This window comes from Canis lupus, chromosome 1, assembly GCF_003254725.2.
Source record: "Canis lupus dingo isolate Sandy chromosome 1, ASM325472v2, whole genome shotgun sequence".
In the NCBI taxonomy this organism is placed as follows: Eukaryota; Metazoa; Chordata; class Mammalia; order Carnivora; family Canidae; genus Canis; species Canis lupus.
This window is the reverse complement of record NC_064243.1, coordinates 92,031,290-92,049,990: the sequence shown is the minus strand read 5'-3', so window position 1 is coordinate 92,049,990 and position 18,701 is coordinate 92,031,290. Positions and strand designations below refer to the sequence as shown.

Sequence of the window (18,701 nt, the reverse complement as noted above, 5' to 3'; positions counted from 1 at the left end):
AATTATGGTCATGAGTTTTTGAGCCAGTCTCTGGCAGGGATGGGAGTGAGACCCTCTTACGTCATGAGGCCTTGGCACAGGAAGCCTCTTTCTCATAACTGAGGAAGACAATGAAATCATAGGAGGTGAAGTTGTGTCCATCAAGGAGAGATGAGGAGACTAAATTCGTATCCATTGGCACAACCCTGTGACCCAGGGTGAGGTGGGATGAGGAGCAATCCCTGGAGAGGAAATGGATGTTTCAGGACCAATTATTGGTTGTTCTGGATTGGGCTTTCTGTGCCAGTTTTGATGTGGCATTGCATGGAGCCAGAGACTTGGATAGAAAGCTCTCCATGAATTTCTCACTTGAAGTTACAAAGCCATCATTTCCTTTCTATCTCATTTCCCTCAGTCTCTTCTGCAAAGGCTGCTCCTCTAAAACAGTTGGGACCCATTTCCTCCTTTTTCATTCTGAAAAGGTCCCCAGTTTGCTTTACTCTCTTCTGTGTCTGTTCTGAAATTCAGGACTTCCCACTCGATCTGGTGGTTTACTACATGATCCGCCTTAGTATTTCCAAACCCTCCTTTCCAACCTCCAGCTGTTTGACCCTGGTCAAGTATGACCTAACATCTCTGGGTGTCCTCATCTCTTAGTAAAGTGGTCAAAAGTTGAGTATTTCTCTTCTGTATGAAAGAAGTGAATGTGTAAAAATGTTACCAAAATTATCTTAAACCCAAAATGTAATTTTTTCATTTTTAATCTCGATGTGTAAGACTAAAGTTCAGGTTACCCCCAAAAGTGTCATGAACTCACATGCCTATAGAGGCCAGGCAAATGAAGGGGTATTGCCATTTAAGTAATTTACCTATAAAACATATAACATAGGTTCACCTTTTCTAAATTTTCACATTTTTTGGAAGAATCTGGAAATTGGTTTCTAACACAGGGATTTCTGCTTTTTAAATGTTAGCAATTAAGAATTTTAATTGGTAGTAACTCTAAGACAAAGCCTTTCTGTGGAGTCTAATAGAGTCCATGAGAGGCCATTTTTCAAATCTGTGCCTTTTATCTTCTGATAAGGTAGTTTATTGAGAATTCTTAGGAATTGCTTTACAAGTATACTTAATTTTTCTTAAAAGATTTATTTATTTTGGAGGGGAGGGTCAGAGAGAGTCTTAAGCAGATTCTACATCGAGCATGGGACCCGATGTGGGGCTTGATCTCATGACCCTGAAATCACTTTTTGAGCCAAAACCAAGAGTCTGACACTTAACCAAGTGTGCCACTAGTTGCCCCAAATGTATTTAATTTTTAAAGAGATCTTTATTTTTTATATACTTGCCTATGTTAGGTCTAAAATAGATATCACGGTATGGATCATATACCAACAGGGGTGTGTAAACTGGCCTGCAGAACAATGTATGGGCACCTGAAATGCCTTGATAAAATTACTAGCCAGCAATGGGAGAAATAGGAGGGAGTTTTAGGTGAGTGACTTCACTCTAAGAAACACCCACCCTCGATTGGCCATAATTGGCACCCCTATTTTCATGAACCCATTTCATTACGAAACGGATGAAGGCCTCCATCTATCTTGGAGTTGGGAAGAGAGGCTACGAAAACCTCACTGAAGGTAGTATCCAACATCTGGTTCATTCTTCATTCTCTGCAGAAAGTTATCTGCTTATTCTTAACCAATAGCTCCTCTGCTGTAGCACAAAAGACATTGTGATGGTCTACAAGCTTCAATCAAAGGACATTGGCTTTTGCTTTCATTTTGAGGAGGGTATATTTTTCCCTCTGTGATGGAATACAAGGAAGAGGCACAGATAGGGTTCCTCATGTGTATATCCCTTCCCAGAATTTGAGAATCAGGAGTCCTCCAGTTAATCTTCATTAGACAAGAATTTTATGTAGTGAATCTTCTCATTCTCAAACATTTTTAGGCATATCCATAGTCTTTAATGCTAGCCCAGAGGGGTGTGTGTGTGTGTGTGTGTGTGTGTGTGTGTGTGTGTGTTTGCTGAGAGATTAATGCTACAGTTTAAAAAATGAGCCATCGTTTGGTGATGTCACATAAAAATCTGAACTTTTCAGCTTCGTTTGGAAAATTGGGAGACCTGGCACCTACCGCTTAGCCTTCCCACAAATTCTCAACTTCTTGGAGCTGAACGTTAGTAGCTGACCCAAATAAATGGGGTGGTAGCTGCAGTCTCTATCACTTCCCCGTTTATTTTATAAGCTTCTAACCACCTTCACTCTCTGTACCCGAGGTCCCTCATCTGTAAATGAAAGATTATAACCCTACCAATCACACCAGGTTGTTACTGGATTAACTTATATGGTAGAGCATTTGGAAGAGTCCTTAGCATATGTTAACCATTGAATCAGTGTTAGCTGTTAATTGCTGTATCTCTTGTATGTGGTAAAGTTTATTATACTGCTTTAGGGCTTTGCCTAACAATAGAATATGAAAATCACTTAAAGAGTTGCCAACACTCAAGGCCTAGAAAGAAAAATAAGCACAGATTCAAAGTGAAAAGGTTTAGTCTCATGGCTGTTCCTGTCACCTTGAGTGAGCCTCCACCTCTCTGGGTTCTGGTTTCCTTGTTTATAAAATAAGAGTAGATGAAATGTCTTCAGAGGTCCATTTCTAAAATTGAATGAGGTGCTAGAAAAGGTTTGAGGGGAAAAATTGGAAGAGGGCACACTATGACAAAAGATGATAAAGGGCTTAATTTTCTCCTTGAAAGAACTAGATACTCTTTCAGAGTTTTTGTAGGGAAAATTAATGTTCACCATACTGTTCACAGATTTAAACCATAATGCAGTGTTTTTCTTAATCTACCAATTAAATATTGTGCCCCTAGCCCCTCAGGAAAGAAAATTAGAATTCTGTTCCCTTGCTCAATAACACAAAAATTAATATTTATTCCGTTGACTATATAAGTAGTTAAAGGGAATGCTGAGATCAGGAGGTGTGAGAATCCATGCCCATTAGAGCACATGCTGCAAAATTTAACATGTTAGCAGAGCAGACACATACAAACTAAAAAATGTGCCAGGTTGAACTCTGAATGGGAGAAGGTAAAATTTCATGTCTTTGCTTACAAGTCTCATTTCTGTCCTCCCCATCTTCAAAATACCAAACATTTGTTGACTTTTGGCTATCTTTGTGTTAAATTAAGGTTGATTTTAGTACTATATCATAACACAGGCAGAGCAAATTAGTGAGCCCAACCCTTTGATTAAGTTTTTGGATATGCATTACTTCTGTTTTAGATCACAGCATAGTAAGTTTGAAAGTTGGAAAGGGTTAGAAATAATTTATTCTAAATTGTACACCTTTGATGACATCCTAATGGCCTATAAAAGTGTCTAGAAAATAACATTTTTCTGACATATTTACATCCAGTCAGGGTTCTTGTACTGAAAATTGAGTATCTTGAAATATTTTTGGGCTTAGTTTATACTATGATTGAACTGATTTAGAACAGCTGAGACCTAAGGAAGGTAGACTTCAAGGAAGTTCAACTTTTATAGCCTCAAAATTAGAGGTGCTAATGGGGATTTTTTTAAATGTGACCTGGTAATTTTTTGTATTTATTTAAAGAGTGATCCGAGTTACTAGAAACATGCATGGGATATGATGGCAGTGTGTTGGCGTAAGAAGTACCCTGAGAGTTGAAAGTCTCTCTCAGCGTAGGGTTTTAAGAACACATGTAATGCAGCTAGTCATGTGAGGAGAGCATTTAAAACGTTATTTCTCTTTTGATGTATTTCAGAGACCATCATGCAGACATCAGAGACCGGGTCGGACACAGGTTCGACAGTGACTTTACAGACATCTGTGGCTAGTCAAGCAGCAGTGCCTACACAGGTGGTACAGCAGGTACCAGTACAACAGCAGGTAAGTAACAGCCGTTCTCAGACAAAAATGCCATGCCTTTCCCTGTGCTGACGACTGTCTGTCCCACCGAGCTGTATCCAGAGAGGATTTGGATTCTCCTTTCTGACCCAGTGGGTGCTGAGATAGATTGAGTTTGGTTCTTAGATTAATCTGAGGAAGTGTTTCTTGAGCACTTCGTGGATGTAGCAGATTGTGCTGGGCTATAGGGATGCAAAGGAAAGTATCCAAACCATAATCCCTGTTCTGAAAGAGCCTCTTACTCCTGTTTCTGCCTTGACCATCCTATGAGTTGTGTCCCTCTCTTTTCCCCTCCCTGATTCTTTTTTTTTTTTTTTTAAAGATTTTATTTATTCATGAGAGAGAAGCAGAGACACAGGCAGAGGGAGAAGCAGGCTCCCTGCAGGGAGCTCAAGGCAGGACTCAATCCCAGGACCCCAGGATCACCACCTGATCCAAAGGCAGGTGCTCAACCACTGAGCCACCCAGGTGCCTCTCGCTTCCCTGATTCTTGACCACAACTTCCTATTTCTTCCTACTGAAATATCATCAATCATAGTTAACACAGAATCAGCTCACAATAGGTAGTACTTGATAAAGGAGAGGTTTGCATGTAACTTCCAGGCAAGGATTTTGCCTTTGTGATGATTTAGAAAATGCCTGAGTATTTTGGAGAGTGAAAAATACTGTTGAATGAAAATTAAATGATCTTGAAGGTCTGGAGATCTGACTCATCCCGTTTAAAAAATTGAGAATGAATTCATTGTCACATGTTTACTACAGAGCTTATTCATACTCAGGACACTCGGCTTGTTTTGGAAAGATAATGACGAAATCATGCTATTTGTGCCAGTTAATGGTTCTACAATGTGGATTAGTGAACACCTTGGCCTGTCAATTTTTCTGAAGAGTGGTGAGAAAATAAATGAGAAAGATCATATAGAGCATTATCTTGAGACTTGTGTGATTTGCCTCTAATTTCTTGGTATCAAGGAGAATCTCCAGCAAATGTCACTCTTATAATTACAGAAAAGTAGCTAGCGAAAGGGATATTTTTTAGGCAGAGGTACTTGCGGTTAAATTCTTTTCAGATGATAGAAGCGGGATGGGCAGGGAGAGGGCTGGGATCAAGGAGAAGCTTTTTAAAAATTTTCCTGTAGGTTCCTTTTTGTAACATCACATTTTATTTCCTGATTATAGTATCTTTTTATTTCTCTCCAAAGATACTAATTTTTAAAAAATTGTTGCATTTTTTTCCTTTTTATAGTCTTTTTCCTTCAAACTACTTTGCTCTTTGGGATTTTGTTTTTTGTTACTTTGTGGAGTTTTTTGGATATATATATATATATTTTTTTTTTTGGTCTCTTGTCTTTTTTTGAAGCTTTTCTTAGATGTCTGATAATCTTTGCGTGTTTATCCATATTTAAAAGCATGAGGATAAACAGCTTATTTGCATGTATGGGTGGGTCTTGTTGAATGCAGTGTAGGGTCGGTCATCTGACTGGGCTTTTTAACTGGGGACCCTCTGGTGTTCAGTATCTTTTTTCCTCTTGGGCTGTCATATTTTTAAAGAAGACTTCTCCAGCTTCCTGCCTAGAAGGTGAATACTTGGCTGCCTGAAAACTGAGTGGAGGAGGAATATTGGGTATTTCTTGCTCTAATTCACTTAATCCTTCTTTTTTTTTTTTTTTTTTTCATATGATATTACCCATGGTTGGGGGTTAAACCAAAGAATAAATCCCCAAGCCTTACCAAAGTTCGGGAAGGCGGCCACCCATCTCACTGCATGTAGTTGGTGTAGAGACTCTGATTGCTGCTTCAATTAAAATCACTTTTTGTATTAACTATGTAACCTTAAAAAACCAAAGTTGCTTCCAGAAGTGGAAAATCCTATCACCAGTGTAAGTAGAAAATCATACATAATGTACACTCACCTTTTTCACGTCCTCATGAAAAATAATCTCGTGTACACATGGACCCCTCTTTGGAAAACACTGTGCTGTGCCATATGGCTCATTCCCAGCAGGCATAGCTTTCAGTTCCTCAAGTTAGCTCTTTCCTCTAGGACATTCAAGGCAGGTGAGACTTTACATCCCCTCACACCAAGCAAAGAAGGTGAGAACTCTCGTTTTCTTTTTGTCAACAAAGTGTTTTATTTCACATAGTGGATTAGTGTGATACTTGCCTGGAGTTGCCTGTAGTGCTTCCAGGCTTATTTGGAAGGATTTTTTTTTCCTCTGTCATTTTTTTTTATTTTCTTTCTTTCTTTCTTTCTTTCTTTCTTTCTTTCTTTCTTTCTTTCTTTCTTTCTTTCTTTCTTCTTTCTTTCTTTCTTTCTTTCTTTCACTAGAAAATGTCACATTTGATGTTCCCTAGTGTATTCCTCTTTTTTTTTTTTTTTAGACAAGAGAGAGTGGGCATCGGGGGAGGGGCAGAAGGTGAGGGAGAGAGATAATATCAAGCAGGCTCCATGCCCTGGGTGAAGCCCTAGGTGGGGCTTGATCTCACAACCCTGAGATCATGCCCTGAGCTGAAACCAAGAATTGGACATTTAACTGAGCCACCCAGCTGCCCCTCTCTAGTGCATTCTCTTAGTGTCCCTGTAGATATATTCTGTACAACTGATGAGATGATTATTGTATTAATTTCTTATTCTTTGTAAAAATTTTTTTAAATTTCTTATTGTTCTTAACTTGCCTCTAGTCTTTGTTTTATTAATGTACTGATGTCATGATGAGTTTTCCAAGTGTAGTGGGATACCTTTAAAATCTGGTAGCTTTTGTCACTGACCCATGATGGATGTTGAAATCATGGCATTGATGTCAAAGGTAGTTACTTCTGTTGATTCAATTTTATTGTGTCCTTGCTTTGGCCACTCTAATGTGAGGAAGTCTATAGCTAAATTTGTTTATTGTTGAGGTATATAATATATTTATTAGAAAGTTGAAAAACCAAGAAATTTTAAGATCTAACATATAGTTTTGTTTCTTTAAAGCACAAAGGTTCTAATCTCATGAGTAATAAGTACCAAGTAAAATGTGGATTCTAACATTATTTCTGTGCTTTTTCATTTATCCTGTATGAGCTCAAAAATCAACTTTCTTTCTTTAGACAATCCGGTTCAGGAATAGAGAATTCTGAGCAATGACTACAAGGTCTTGTTATAGCAGTACTTCATCAAATTTCCTGTCTTTTGTAATTTTGCACCATTTCACAAAACACCATAGAGTCTCAGCTTCCAAATATAGACATGGTTGCCCATTTCAATAAAATCTATAAAATATTCAAATTTGATGTTGACAAAATATTAAAACTTCCATATTACTCATCATCATCTTTATAAGAAAACTGGTTTTTTTTTTTTTTTTTAAAAAAGGTTTTATTTATTCATGAGAGACACACAGACAGAATGAGGCAGAGACATAGGCTGAAGGAGATGCAGGCTCCATGCTGGGAGCCTGATGTGGGACTCGATCCCGGGACTCCAGGATCACACCTTGGGCAGAAGGCAGACGCTGAACCGCTGAGCCACCCAGGCGTCCCAATATAAGAAGACTTTGGACTGATGGTTTCTATAGACTATGACTAGAAGTGAGTTACTTCTCCCTTGCCTTCCCCCTGCCTTGAATGATTTCTTAGAGTTTTCTATAGATTATTTTTCAAGTTGGTCATTTTATGCCTAAATATGAGTGGTCTTTGACCCTACTTGCCCTAAACCTGAATTGAAAATCCAGGCGCAGGAAGGAGGAACGTGTCTTCCATTATTGCATTCTTTCCCACAGCCAGTCAAAGCAGAACCTAGAGTAAAGCCAGCCAGCATTTTTACTCCTTGTTGCAATCTTGGGTTTCAGGTGTTCTACAGTGTTGCTGACCTTGAGGATGATTCCTAAGCCACTTCGAACCAGGGCTCTGAGACTTTTTTTCTCCTAGTTTTAACTGCCCCTCTGAGTACAGTTCTAGCTTTTTCCTGTAGTCTCTGCCTACCTTCTCCGTTCCTTAGAGAAAGGCACACAGCTTTTCTGTCAAAGTGGGTAAGTGTGTTATCACTATACCACTTCTTGTAAACACAACGTCCCAGGTGCAGTGGAGCCCCGGGGTTGAGGGGCTTTTGTTTGAACTCAAAGAAAAAAAAAAATCTTTTGTCAAGTTAGCTGTCAATTTTGACTTCTTTTATTATCAGAGACTATGGTCTTTACCTTTTCGTGCACAGGGACACACTTTCTTTCTCTTGAGTCTTTAGTATGTAACTGGGACACTGAAACCTCTTTTTACATGATAAAAATTCATTTCAAGATTATATTCAGATAAGAACTTTGGTTTTCTATAAATCATCTATCTGGGTAGTGATTGTTACATATGATTTGAGATACAAAATGAATAGAATAGTTGTATTCTAACAATATTGTTTCTTTTGTAGCTATATTGTTTCCTTTTGGTTAGTGTCAATCTATGGCATATTTAGCATTTCCACTTAAGTTATGGTACATCCTGGCAAGTGCGTATATTATCCCTGTGGTCAAAGGGATAAATGACATTTTGTTTGAGAAACAGAGTCGATCAGAGGTGCCAGTTAGGTTCTAGGCAAAGGATAATCTTGAAGATTCAAGAAGGGTAAATTTGAAATGAATCCCAGTAGATCTATTCATGATGGGTATCTTTAAAATGATGCCTCAAATTTTAGGAAACAGATTTTAGGAAAGGAATTTTGACATGAGTACTCCTGAGATCCTCACGAGACCACAGCTTCAACAAGGGGTCATTTTTATTCTCACTTCTGTTTGCCATATTCCTGTGATGTATATAGTATGTAGTCACATCCAGAAAGAAACTGGGGTGATGAGCAGTATACCCATGAGAAAATTCTTGTGAGGGAAGCAGTGTACAGAGACTAAGGGGTGTGTGTGTGGGGGGAAGATTGCATATAGTATGTTAAATCCATAACAGAATACTGCATTGCCTCGAAATTCAATCTGTAATATTTTAAATGGATCCCTTTGCTAGTCTAGAGACCTAATCCTGAGGTAGTGTACTCTATCATTTCTGTCTTTATCTTTTTTTTCTGTTCAGGGTTAAGAGATTTGCTTTCTGTCCATCCTAGCTTTGATGGACATGAATAGAATTCTTTTCATTTGAGACCATTATCTCATATAATCAGCAGAAACAAAGACATTTTTCTGTGCTTTGCTTTTATTTGGGACTTGATTCCCATTGGTTTGCTTCCCTCAGGGGACAGTATTCTCCTAATTAAAACCCATGGCAGACGTCCTAAAAGATGGGGTTAAAATGAATTCCCGTTGAATGTCTTTTTGTAGAAAAACAAAAGAGAATGATTTTAGCTCTTGAAGAGCATATTTATTTTATCTTTTAGAGCCAGAATTGCTAATTTTTAGTATCTAATATAAAAAGGTGTTTCGAAGGAACATGCTGATTTACAATTGAAATAAATTTTGCTCTGCCAATCCAAAATGTGGGCCTTCTAGCTGAACATCTCTACTGAATATTTGTAAAAATAAGAGCTCTACTATTTAAATTGTTGAGTAACCGTATGTGCTGATTCTCTGTTAAAAGTGATTTTAAAAATACTTTCTTGTCTATTGTTAGATCATTGTGATCAGTTTAAGATAATATAATTTCAGAGGAATATGCCAGGCACTGTGTTAAATGCTAGGGTTTCCAAGGGGGTTTGACATGGCACCTGACTATGGAAAGCCAGCTCTTGAGGGATAGATATTGTTGTAGAATTGGATACTAAGTACCTCAGGAGTAACAGTGGAGATTGTTCTTGGGAATGAAAATCAGTAATGTCTTCACCATGGATGTGACTTTGAGCGAGATGCTGAAGTAAAAGTTGGAGGTCCTAAGAAAAATGGACCAAAAGAGGGTATTTCTGGTAGGGGAAAGTATGGAAGAGCTCAAGGGAAATCAGGGAGTCTGTACTGGGTGATGAGGGGCTAGTAGTGACGGTTGTGAAAGTGTTTCCTAAGAACCTCTAGTGGGAGGTTGAGTCAGATGATCCATTTGTGGCATCTTTACATGTGTTCCCTCCTTCATATTTTCATTCTTTTCCCTCTTCAGTTGACCTCTTTCACAGTCTGTTCCCCCACTGCCAGTTTTCTTGAGACATCTGTACATGTCTGCTGTGTCTCCCTTTTGTCCAGACATTTCTTAATCCTGTGAAATTTGGGTGCCTACCCATCCAACTGTGGATACTGCACACTTCTGACAGAAATAAATCCAACAATATTCCCTAGGATCTTTCTGGATTTTTCCTTGACACTTGATACTTTTGACTATCATATTATCTCTCTTGCTGTATGGCTATTGGGCTGCTTCCCCCTTTATTTCTTGGAGAGCCACTTCATCCAGGAAAGCAGGTTTTATGGAGGTGAAGAGACTGAGAGTCATAGTTAAAAGGTATGGGTTCGAATCCTGGCTCTAGCTCTTTCTGGTTATATGCTCTTGGGCAAATTGCCTGAGATACAATTTCCTCATGTATAAGATAGAGATAGTAATATCAAGTTTATGCTTGTCTACAAATATTAAATAATGTGTTTACTAATAATTTAAGGTAGTACCTGGCATTATATAATAAACCTTCAACAAATTTATTATTATTTTTTTTAACTCTTATTTTCCTTGTTCTTAGTATTATCTGACTCCTGTAATTTGTGGATTTTTGACCCTCTTTTCTATGAGGTTTGGCCTTTGGCCTTGTCTTTTTGCCATCACTCTCAAGTAACCCTTCCTCTACAGCTATTCTGGTTTTAAAACCAGTTGCTCTCATTTTCTTTAGTAAGCATTAACCTCTGATCCTTCTTTGTATTACTCTGGGTTATGAGTTAGGGAGGCTCAGGCTCTAGATCAGAACAGAGACCACGTGATCTGACCCACGGGGGCAGTATTGGCCTTCTCCAGCCTGGATGGGCGCAGAGTGCAGTTGCCATAGTGATTAGAGAAAATGCCAGAGGACTTCTCAGTAAATATCAGGAATACCTCCAGTGTTTTACTCAGTTCGTGAAATATAATAATTTTGGATCTAGTGTGGTTTTGTGGTAGGATGTAACAGTTTAGGACATGAAGGTGAGAATATATTAATATTTTAGCTAGCCTGATTGGCGTTTGGATTTCTAGTTGGAAGAGACTTCAGTTACTCATTTATTTCAACTTTCCCAGAAGACCTTCCAAAGTCGAATTGCTGAAAATTGGCTTCTTCAATCAATCACTTACCTGCATAGACTAATTTAGTTAATTCCATAATTTTGTTCCTAGAGATATATAATGTTTCCTGTGAATATCTAATTTGCTTATCAAACCATCAATTCCAACATCAGGAACCTTTTTTTTTTTTTTTACTTGGAGAGTTCAACTTGTCCTATAAAATTTTTCACATGAGTAGAAAGTGGAAAACTTTAAGATAACTGGCACTTTTGTTTACATATGATTTGAGCAAGATGGAACATAATTTAAATGGAGCACTGGCCCTCTTTGCCAAAGCAAATCAGAAGAATTCTTTACCTGTGCTAAAAAATGCACTTTCAATATAATAGATCTCAATATAGGGATCCCTGGGTGGCGCAGCGGTTTGGCGCCTGCCTTTGGCCCAGGGCACGATCCTGGAGACCCGGGATCGAATCCCACATCGGGCTCCCGGTGCATGGAGCCTGCTTCTCCCTCTGCCTATGTCTCTGCCTCTCTCTCTCTCTCTCTGTGTGACTATCATAAATAAATAAAAATTAAAAAAAAAAAGAAATTAAAAAAAATAGATCTCAATATAGCTGAGCCTATTTGCCATCAAGTATCTGAAGGAAAGAGAAACTTTAAGGTCAAAATAAAAATTATTTATAGTCTGAGGTGGTCAAGGAAGTCTTTCCAGAGGAAGTGACTTTTAAGCTAAGATTGAAGAATAGAGTTAACCAGTGAGGGAATAAAAAGAAGTGTTTTTTGAGGGCTCAGAATGGCTAGAGAAGAAAGGGTGATGGACAAGTGGTAAGAAATGAGATGGGGGTCCTACCTGGCTCCTGGTCTGGCTGTATAAGCTATTTAAGTTTTCAGTCATAATGAATTTTTCTTTTATAAAAAGATTTATCTATTTGAAAGAGAGACCACGTGCATACCTCAGAGCACAAGGGGAGGGGAAGAAGGGGAGGGAGAGAGAATCTCTAAGCAGATGCCACACTGAGTATAGAGCCTGATGCAGGGCTCAATCTTATGACCCTGGAATCATGACCTGAGCTGAAACCAAGAGTTGGATGCTTAAGCAACTACACCAGCCAAGCACCCCAGTAATAGCTTATTTTGAAGTTGACCACCATTCAACTTTGTCAGAAATCCAGTGGAAACAACAAATCCAATAACAGTAACTGCCATTTACAGAGCACCTATTGTGTGCCATCTGTGCTTGGTGCTTAGCCTATCATTTCTAAAGCTTATAACAACCCTGTCCAGTAAGGTTCTTCTTGCCCCTGACATCTATTCCTGAGATGCCTTTGTGGAAGCTGTAAGTATATATGGAACATAGTTTGTGAGTCATCTCCTCTCCTGGACACTTTTACAGCAAGATGAATTGTTCATCAGAATTCTTCAAGCTCAATCCCTGTAACCGAACCAGCATGTCAGAAGGTTAATTTCATGGAACACTTAAGACCTATCTTTTCTATCCATGAAAAAGGATAATTCTGCTCTTCCTTTGATCCAGGGCTGATTTTAGAAATAGACACACATGTAATGCCTTTTTATTTTCTTTAAAAATTTGTGTTGACATCAGTCAAAGCCATTTCTGCAGAGAGACTCTCATGCTTCATTTTCTTTGCATGCAGCCCTGATGAACTGATGGATTTCCCATTTAGAGCGAATCAGAGCCACTGTCTTTGTCCTGGCTGGCTCATTGCTCAGTGCTAAGTTGTAAACCTGATTTTTAAAACTAATATACCTTCCTTCAGTCATGATTTTTTTTTTTTTTTTTTTTTGGCCAGGAGTCACATCCAAGTCATCTGACTTTAGAGCCTGAGCTCCTAAGCTCTGCCCTACAGAGATAAAGCAGTCAGATTAGTTATATCAAGATCAGCTGTTAAGTGGTATAAGCTCCCTCACATAACAGTACTGAACATGGCAGTCCCACGGCAAAGAACATAATATACTTTATGTCAAGAAGGATTGGTTTTAGCTTTATGAATCACAGTGCATTTTTGAGAAAAATCCCACAAGCAAAACTAGTGAGGCAAGCAGGAGTATCTGAGGTATAAAGGGTTATTTGAGGAAAATAACAAATAAAAAAAATTACAAGCCTTGAACTTCTAAAGCCCTCTGTAAACTCAGATTGTAAGTATGAGCATCCGTAAATATAGAACCTTGGGAGTAAAAGAGGAAAAAGGATAAAATCAATGTAGTAAAATCTTATTATTCAGATAATCTGGAAAATGGATACCTGGGAATATTGTGTATAATTCTTGCAACTTTTCTAGAAATCTGAAGTCCTGTCAAAAGAAAAAGCACTTAAAAATCAATACCAATCTAAGTTAATTGGTAATCGAGCTACTAGTCCTAATACTATTTTATAAATAAAGGATAATCTTTTAAAGCAATCTTTAAAAATTAGGATCATAAAAGGATGAAAATATACCTTTTTATTTAATATAAAAATGGTGTTCTGAGATGCCTGGGTGGCTCAGCGCTTGAGCATCTACCTTCAGCCCAGGGTGTGATCAAGTCCCACATCAGGCTCCCCTCGGGAGCATTTTACCTTTTTTACCTTTAAATAAGTAAAACCTGAAATGTGGCCTGATATGTATACTTAAGAAGCAAAAGTTCTTCAAAAAAGTATCCCAAATTAATATACTTTTGTCTCACCTCAGTGAGTTGAAGTTTTTAAAAAAAGGAAAGAAAAAAATGTAGAGGAAAATCAGTTTTGAGATTTTTGTCTCACTCTCTCTGCATTCCCCATCAGCTCTCCTGTTTTGATAATTACTATCAAGAAAATACATACATACATCTGAACGTACAGACATATATAAGCAAGCAAGCCTGATCAACAACATAAAGCAAAAAGATCAGTAAAAATTGGTGACATTTTTAAGACTCTTAAAAACACAAATGTGTATAATGAATTGATATAATGGAGGACTGCTGAAAACCTAGTTGCTAGAAAATGCAAACTAAATTATTCTCAAGAGGGGCACCTGGGTGGCTCAGTGGCTGAGTGTCTGTTTTGGGCTTAGGGCATGATCCTGGGGTCCTGGGATCGAGTCCTTCATCGGCCTCCCCACAGGGAGCCTGCTTCTCCCTCTGCCTATGTTTCTGCCTCTCTCTCATGAATGAATAAATGATCTTTAAAAAAATAATAAAGTATTCTCAAGGAAAAAAAAACAAATGTATTAGAAATTAGGTCCTAAACTCAACAGAGATCATTAGTCCATTTGTGGCTTTTGATTTTTGTCTTCATTAATACTGGTTATATCCAGTTGAATAAAGTCCCAGACAGCCATTCCCATCTCAACTAGGAGGAAAACTAGGTTCATCAAATCAATTGATTAGCAAGCTTTAAAAAGTTAAAGTTGCCCAAGTTCATATTACAGTTGACAGGTTAGTTATTGGATGGGTAACCAGGTAGAACACCATATTTTTCCTAAAGATTTTATTTATTTATTTATTCATGAGAGACACAGAGGCAGAGACACAGGACTTGATCCCAGGACCCCAGGATCACGCCCTGGGCTGAAGGTTGATGCTCAACCGCTGAGCCACCCAGGCGTCTCAGAACACCATTTTTATATTAAATAAAAAGGTATATTTTCATCCTTTTATGATCCTAATTTTTAAAGATTGCTTTAAAAGATTATCCTTTATTTATAAAAGGTATAATTTCAGTGGGTGACAAAAAGGTAGGCCTCAAAACCAGAAACAGGGATCCCTGGGTGGCGCAGCGGTTTGGCGCCTGCCTTTGGCCCAGGGCGCGATCCTGGAGACCCAGGATCGAATCCCACATCGGGCTCCCTGCATGGAGCCTGCTTCTCCCTCTGCCTGTGTCTCTGCCTCTCTCTCTCTCTGTGTGACTATCATGAATAAATAAATAAAATCTTAAAAAAAAAAAAGCCAGAAACAGTAATACGTAAGGCTTCTATTTCTGGTTTACAAGTCGGTCAGGCTGTTTCTTATAAATGTACATAGTTATCCAAAGCTATATATGTTTTTTCTTTCTTTAGTACTTGGGGTTTATGGTTTATTAAGTCTTGATAGTTTGGGATCCTATTCAATCTGTGCTTTCTTATGATTAGCAATTTTAGTTTTTTAAAATTAGTAAGGTTAAAGAAGAAAAGTGAAATAAGAAAAAATGCATTAGAAAAGATAGCACTTGAAATACAAGAAAGGCAATTCTTATATAAAGATGTTTATTAACATAATTAGGTTTAAAAAGGCACTGTCCCTTTTGGGAATCTCAGGTTCACTTTGTATCTTATCACTAGCAGAGTTAAACTATATATACAAGCAAACATGAGTTGTTTTTGTTTCGAGGAATGAAACTGTATCTGTAGGTTGAAGTGATAGAGCAAAATTGTTCCTGAAGATTTTGGAAAGTGATAGTAAGGAAGTTAATTTTACTTTGAATAGGGACACCTGGCTGGCTCAGTGACTGAGCATCTGCCTTTGGCCCAGGTCATGATCCTGGGTCCTGAGATCAAGTCCCACATCAGGCTCCCCACAGGGAGCCTGCTTCTCCCTCTGCCTGTGTCTCCACCTCTCTCTATATGTCTCTCATGAATAAATAAAATCTTTAAAAAAATATTTTTACTTTGAATGGCCTGAAGCCTTAGTTGCCAGAGATAATAATTTTTCTGAATATCTTATGAAACTGACAAAACCATTGATTCCAGTACTGTTTATGATCCTTGATAACATAATTATTCTGTGCAAAGCCGTTTTACCAATGATTTTTCTTTTTTGTTATTGTGCTTATTTTCAGGACTTTTGCCTCAACATTGAGGTTCACTGAGGTGTTTGTTGCCTGTGGTTCATTGATCTGGTAGATGGTTATACATTTAAAACTCATGATTACTCTTAATTTTCCCCAGCAATTTCATAAAAACAGTTCACAGAAATTGAGCGTTTCTTTAGCTACTTATTTTAAATAGACATTTTAAAATAACAAAGCAAAAAAGCATTGGAGATGTTGAGGAACTCCACATAGAGGAGCTAGTGTAATAAACAAAACCTGTCTTTTTTAAATAGTTAGTATAAAACTGGAAAGTCCTGACAATGCTCATAGATCTCAGTAGATAATTTATTTCACCCACAGGAAAATGCTTTTGATGTTTGAGCTTAAATGATATTCATACCTATGTTTTGGTTGGTGCTTCCTAGGAAGCAGTAATAATGTTACCCTACAATATTAGAGATGTGGGCTAAAGGAACACCGACTTGAATTTGATCTCAGGAGATGTGAGTGAGTTGGATTGCCACATCTGCCACTTGTAAGCTTGGTGTTGAACGAGTTACTTCAGCCTGCCTGCCCTTGAGTTGTGATAACTGAATTCTGGAGCTCATTTGGCAAACAGTGATTGAGCATCTGTTATGTGGCCGGAACTGTTCTTGTGACTGAGATAGGAAGAACTTTAAGGTTAGACCAAAAAAGACTGAGAGGTAGACAGAAATGGCAGAGAGAATGCCAATACTTGAAGAGCACGGTATAATTTGGAGGTGAGTCTGTTTTTTTTTTTTGGGGGGGGGGGCAATTGTGGAAGACTTCTTGAATGAGTGCCAGCCTGCCTTAGTTTCCTCAGTCTTTGAAATACATAATGTACCTGAATTGTTAGCAGGATCAAATGAGAGGAAAAAAAAAGTCGTTGTAATGATGCTTTGTAACGTTCAAAGCATTTTGTAGATATAAGGACAAAACTGTTGATTCATCATATCAAACACTGTACTGGGAAGCTAGAGGTAGGAAAATGGCTGCAAAGAGCAGAGTGTCTCAGGGTGCAATATATGGATATTTCCTTAGGAATCTACTGTATATGTGTCTTTCCTCATAACGAAACAATTTATTCTAGATCATCTGAACTACTACATTATAACTGAGATTGCTTTTCAATTTCAGTGTGTTCTCCTATATGTTTATGATCTTATTGGTGTTGGGTTGAGCTACTATAATTGTCTTGGGCTAATAAGGTGGAATAGAGCCAGCCTTATTATGAAAGTGATCAAGGCTAAATGATACCACAGATAGATCTAATACAAAGGAAGCTTCATCCTACTAGTTGGCCCCACAAGTATCTTTATTTATACCTTGGTTTCTGTTTGTACAGGTTCAGTAGTATTTTATTGAACACTAGAGGTCAGCGGTCATAGTCACAGGGAAGCATGGCTGATACCCAAACTAGGCTGAGTCTTTCTGTTGTACATTCCTCTAGCCATATGGACCTCTTCCTCACAGTCTATTCAGCATTGTGGTTTTATTTTTTAAAAGATTTTATTTATTTATTTTACTTTAGAGAGAAACAAAGTGCATGAGTGTGCATGAGTGGGGGCGGGGGAAGAGGAGAGATAGAGGCAGATTCTCTTCTGAACACAGAACTGGACACAGCTGTATCTCACAATCTGGAGATAATGACCTGAGCTGAAACAAAGAGTCGGATGCTCAACTCACTGAGCTACCCAGCCGCCTCACATCAACGTGATTTTAATTGATTTATGTGATTAATGTCTTTCTCTAGAACTTTGTCATAAATTGATGGTCCAGGGACCATGTCTTTTTTGCCCTCACCATAGTACAACCCAATACGTATGATCTGTCTGCACATAATAGGTGCTCAATAAGTGTTTGTTGAATTGATGATTGAACTAGGTGATATTAAAGTATCTAAATTAATAGTGACTTAAAATATTTAACTACATGTTAAGTATTAAACATGCATATACACACATGCCACTTATTAGACTCTATAATTTCTGAATAGTGTAAATTATCACTATCAGATGTCTCCAAAGGAGAACATCTACCCCCTAGGTTTGTGCAAGATTAGAAGAATAAATGTTAAATTTCTATTAATTATTTTTGGTCTAAAAATAAAAAACAATGGCTGAAATGTAAGAAATTACATATATCACATGTGTAATTGAGGCATCTTGAGGGAAGAGGGGTTGATGACAAAACTCCTCACTTGTTTTTTGCATTTGTTTATTTTTTCAGGTTTCTACCAAGGTGGATAAATAGGTTATATAGTCTATTTTGATTAAACTGACTTCATATAATATGGACAAGCAGCTTGAAAAAAAATTCCCACAAATTGAAAATAGTATATATATTGCAGAAACAAGCTAGCAGAATGAAGGCTTCCCTAATTCTCCCACAGTCATATAATAAATATCTGTTTAGATAGTCCCAGTTTAAATGATAACATGTTGGCTCCATATGTTCCAAAAATCAAGACTTTTGACATGCAGGTTTAGCATGGTTTAGGTTTAGCTTTAGGTCCACTGTCTTCGATGATGAAACTCTCCCCTAAGTATATATTATGCCATTATAGATCAGCTAGTGAATTTGCCTCAAATGGACACTTAAATATTTGATCTTCAGCATTTTATTTTATAATTCCAATTTTTCTATGTGTTTTTTTTTTTTTTTTTTTTTTTATTTATGATAGTCACACAGAGAGAGAGAGAGGCAGAGACATAGGCAGAGGGAGAAGCAGGCTCCATGCACCGGGAGCCTGACGTGGGATTCGATCCTGGGTCTCCAGGATCGCGCCCTGGGCCAAAGGCAGGCGCTAAACCGCTGCGCCACCCAGGGATCCCTTTCTATGTGTTTTGTAGAGTGTATCG

The 18,701-nt window shown here is 38.0% G+C and overlaps 1 protein-coding gene across 40 annotated transcripts in view; it reads left to right on the top strand.

Annotated features, from left to right (window-relative positions):
* RFX3 (regulatory factor X3) overlaps positions 1 to 18,701 on the top strand; it is a 288,998-nt gene that overhangs the window by 122,191 nt on the left and 148,106 nt on the right. For 39 of the 40 annotated variants that reach the window (XM_049092573.1, XM_035712800.2, XM_025423429.3 and 36 more), the window contains one exon: positions 3,769 to 3,893. In XM_049092573.1, the coding sequence (XP_048948530.1) occupies positions 3,777 to 3,893 (117 nt within the window). In that variant the 5' untranslated portion in view covers positions 3,769 to 3,776. Of the gene's footprint in view, positions 1 to 3,768; positions 3,894 to 7,266; positions 7,482 to 18,701 lie in introns of those variants that run through there. The other variant, XM_025423458.3, reaches the window with a different exon arrangement.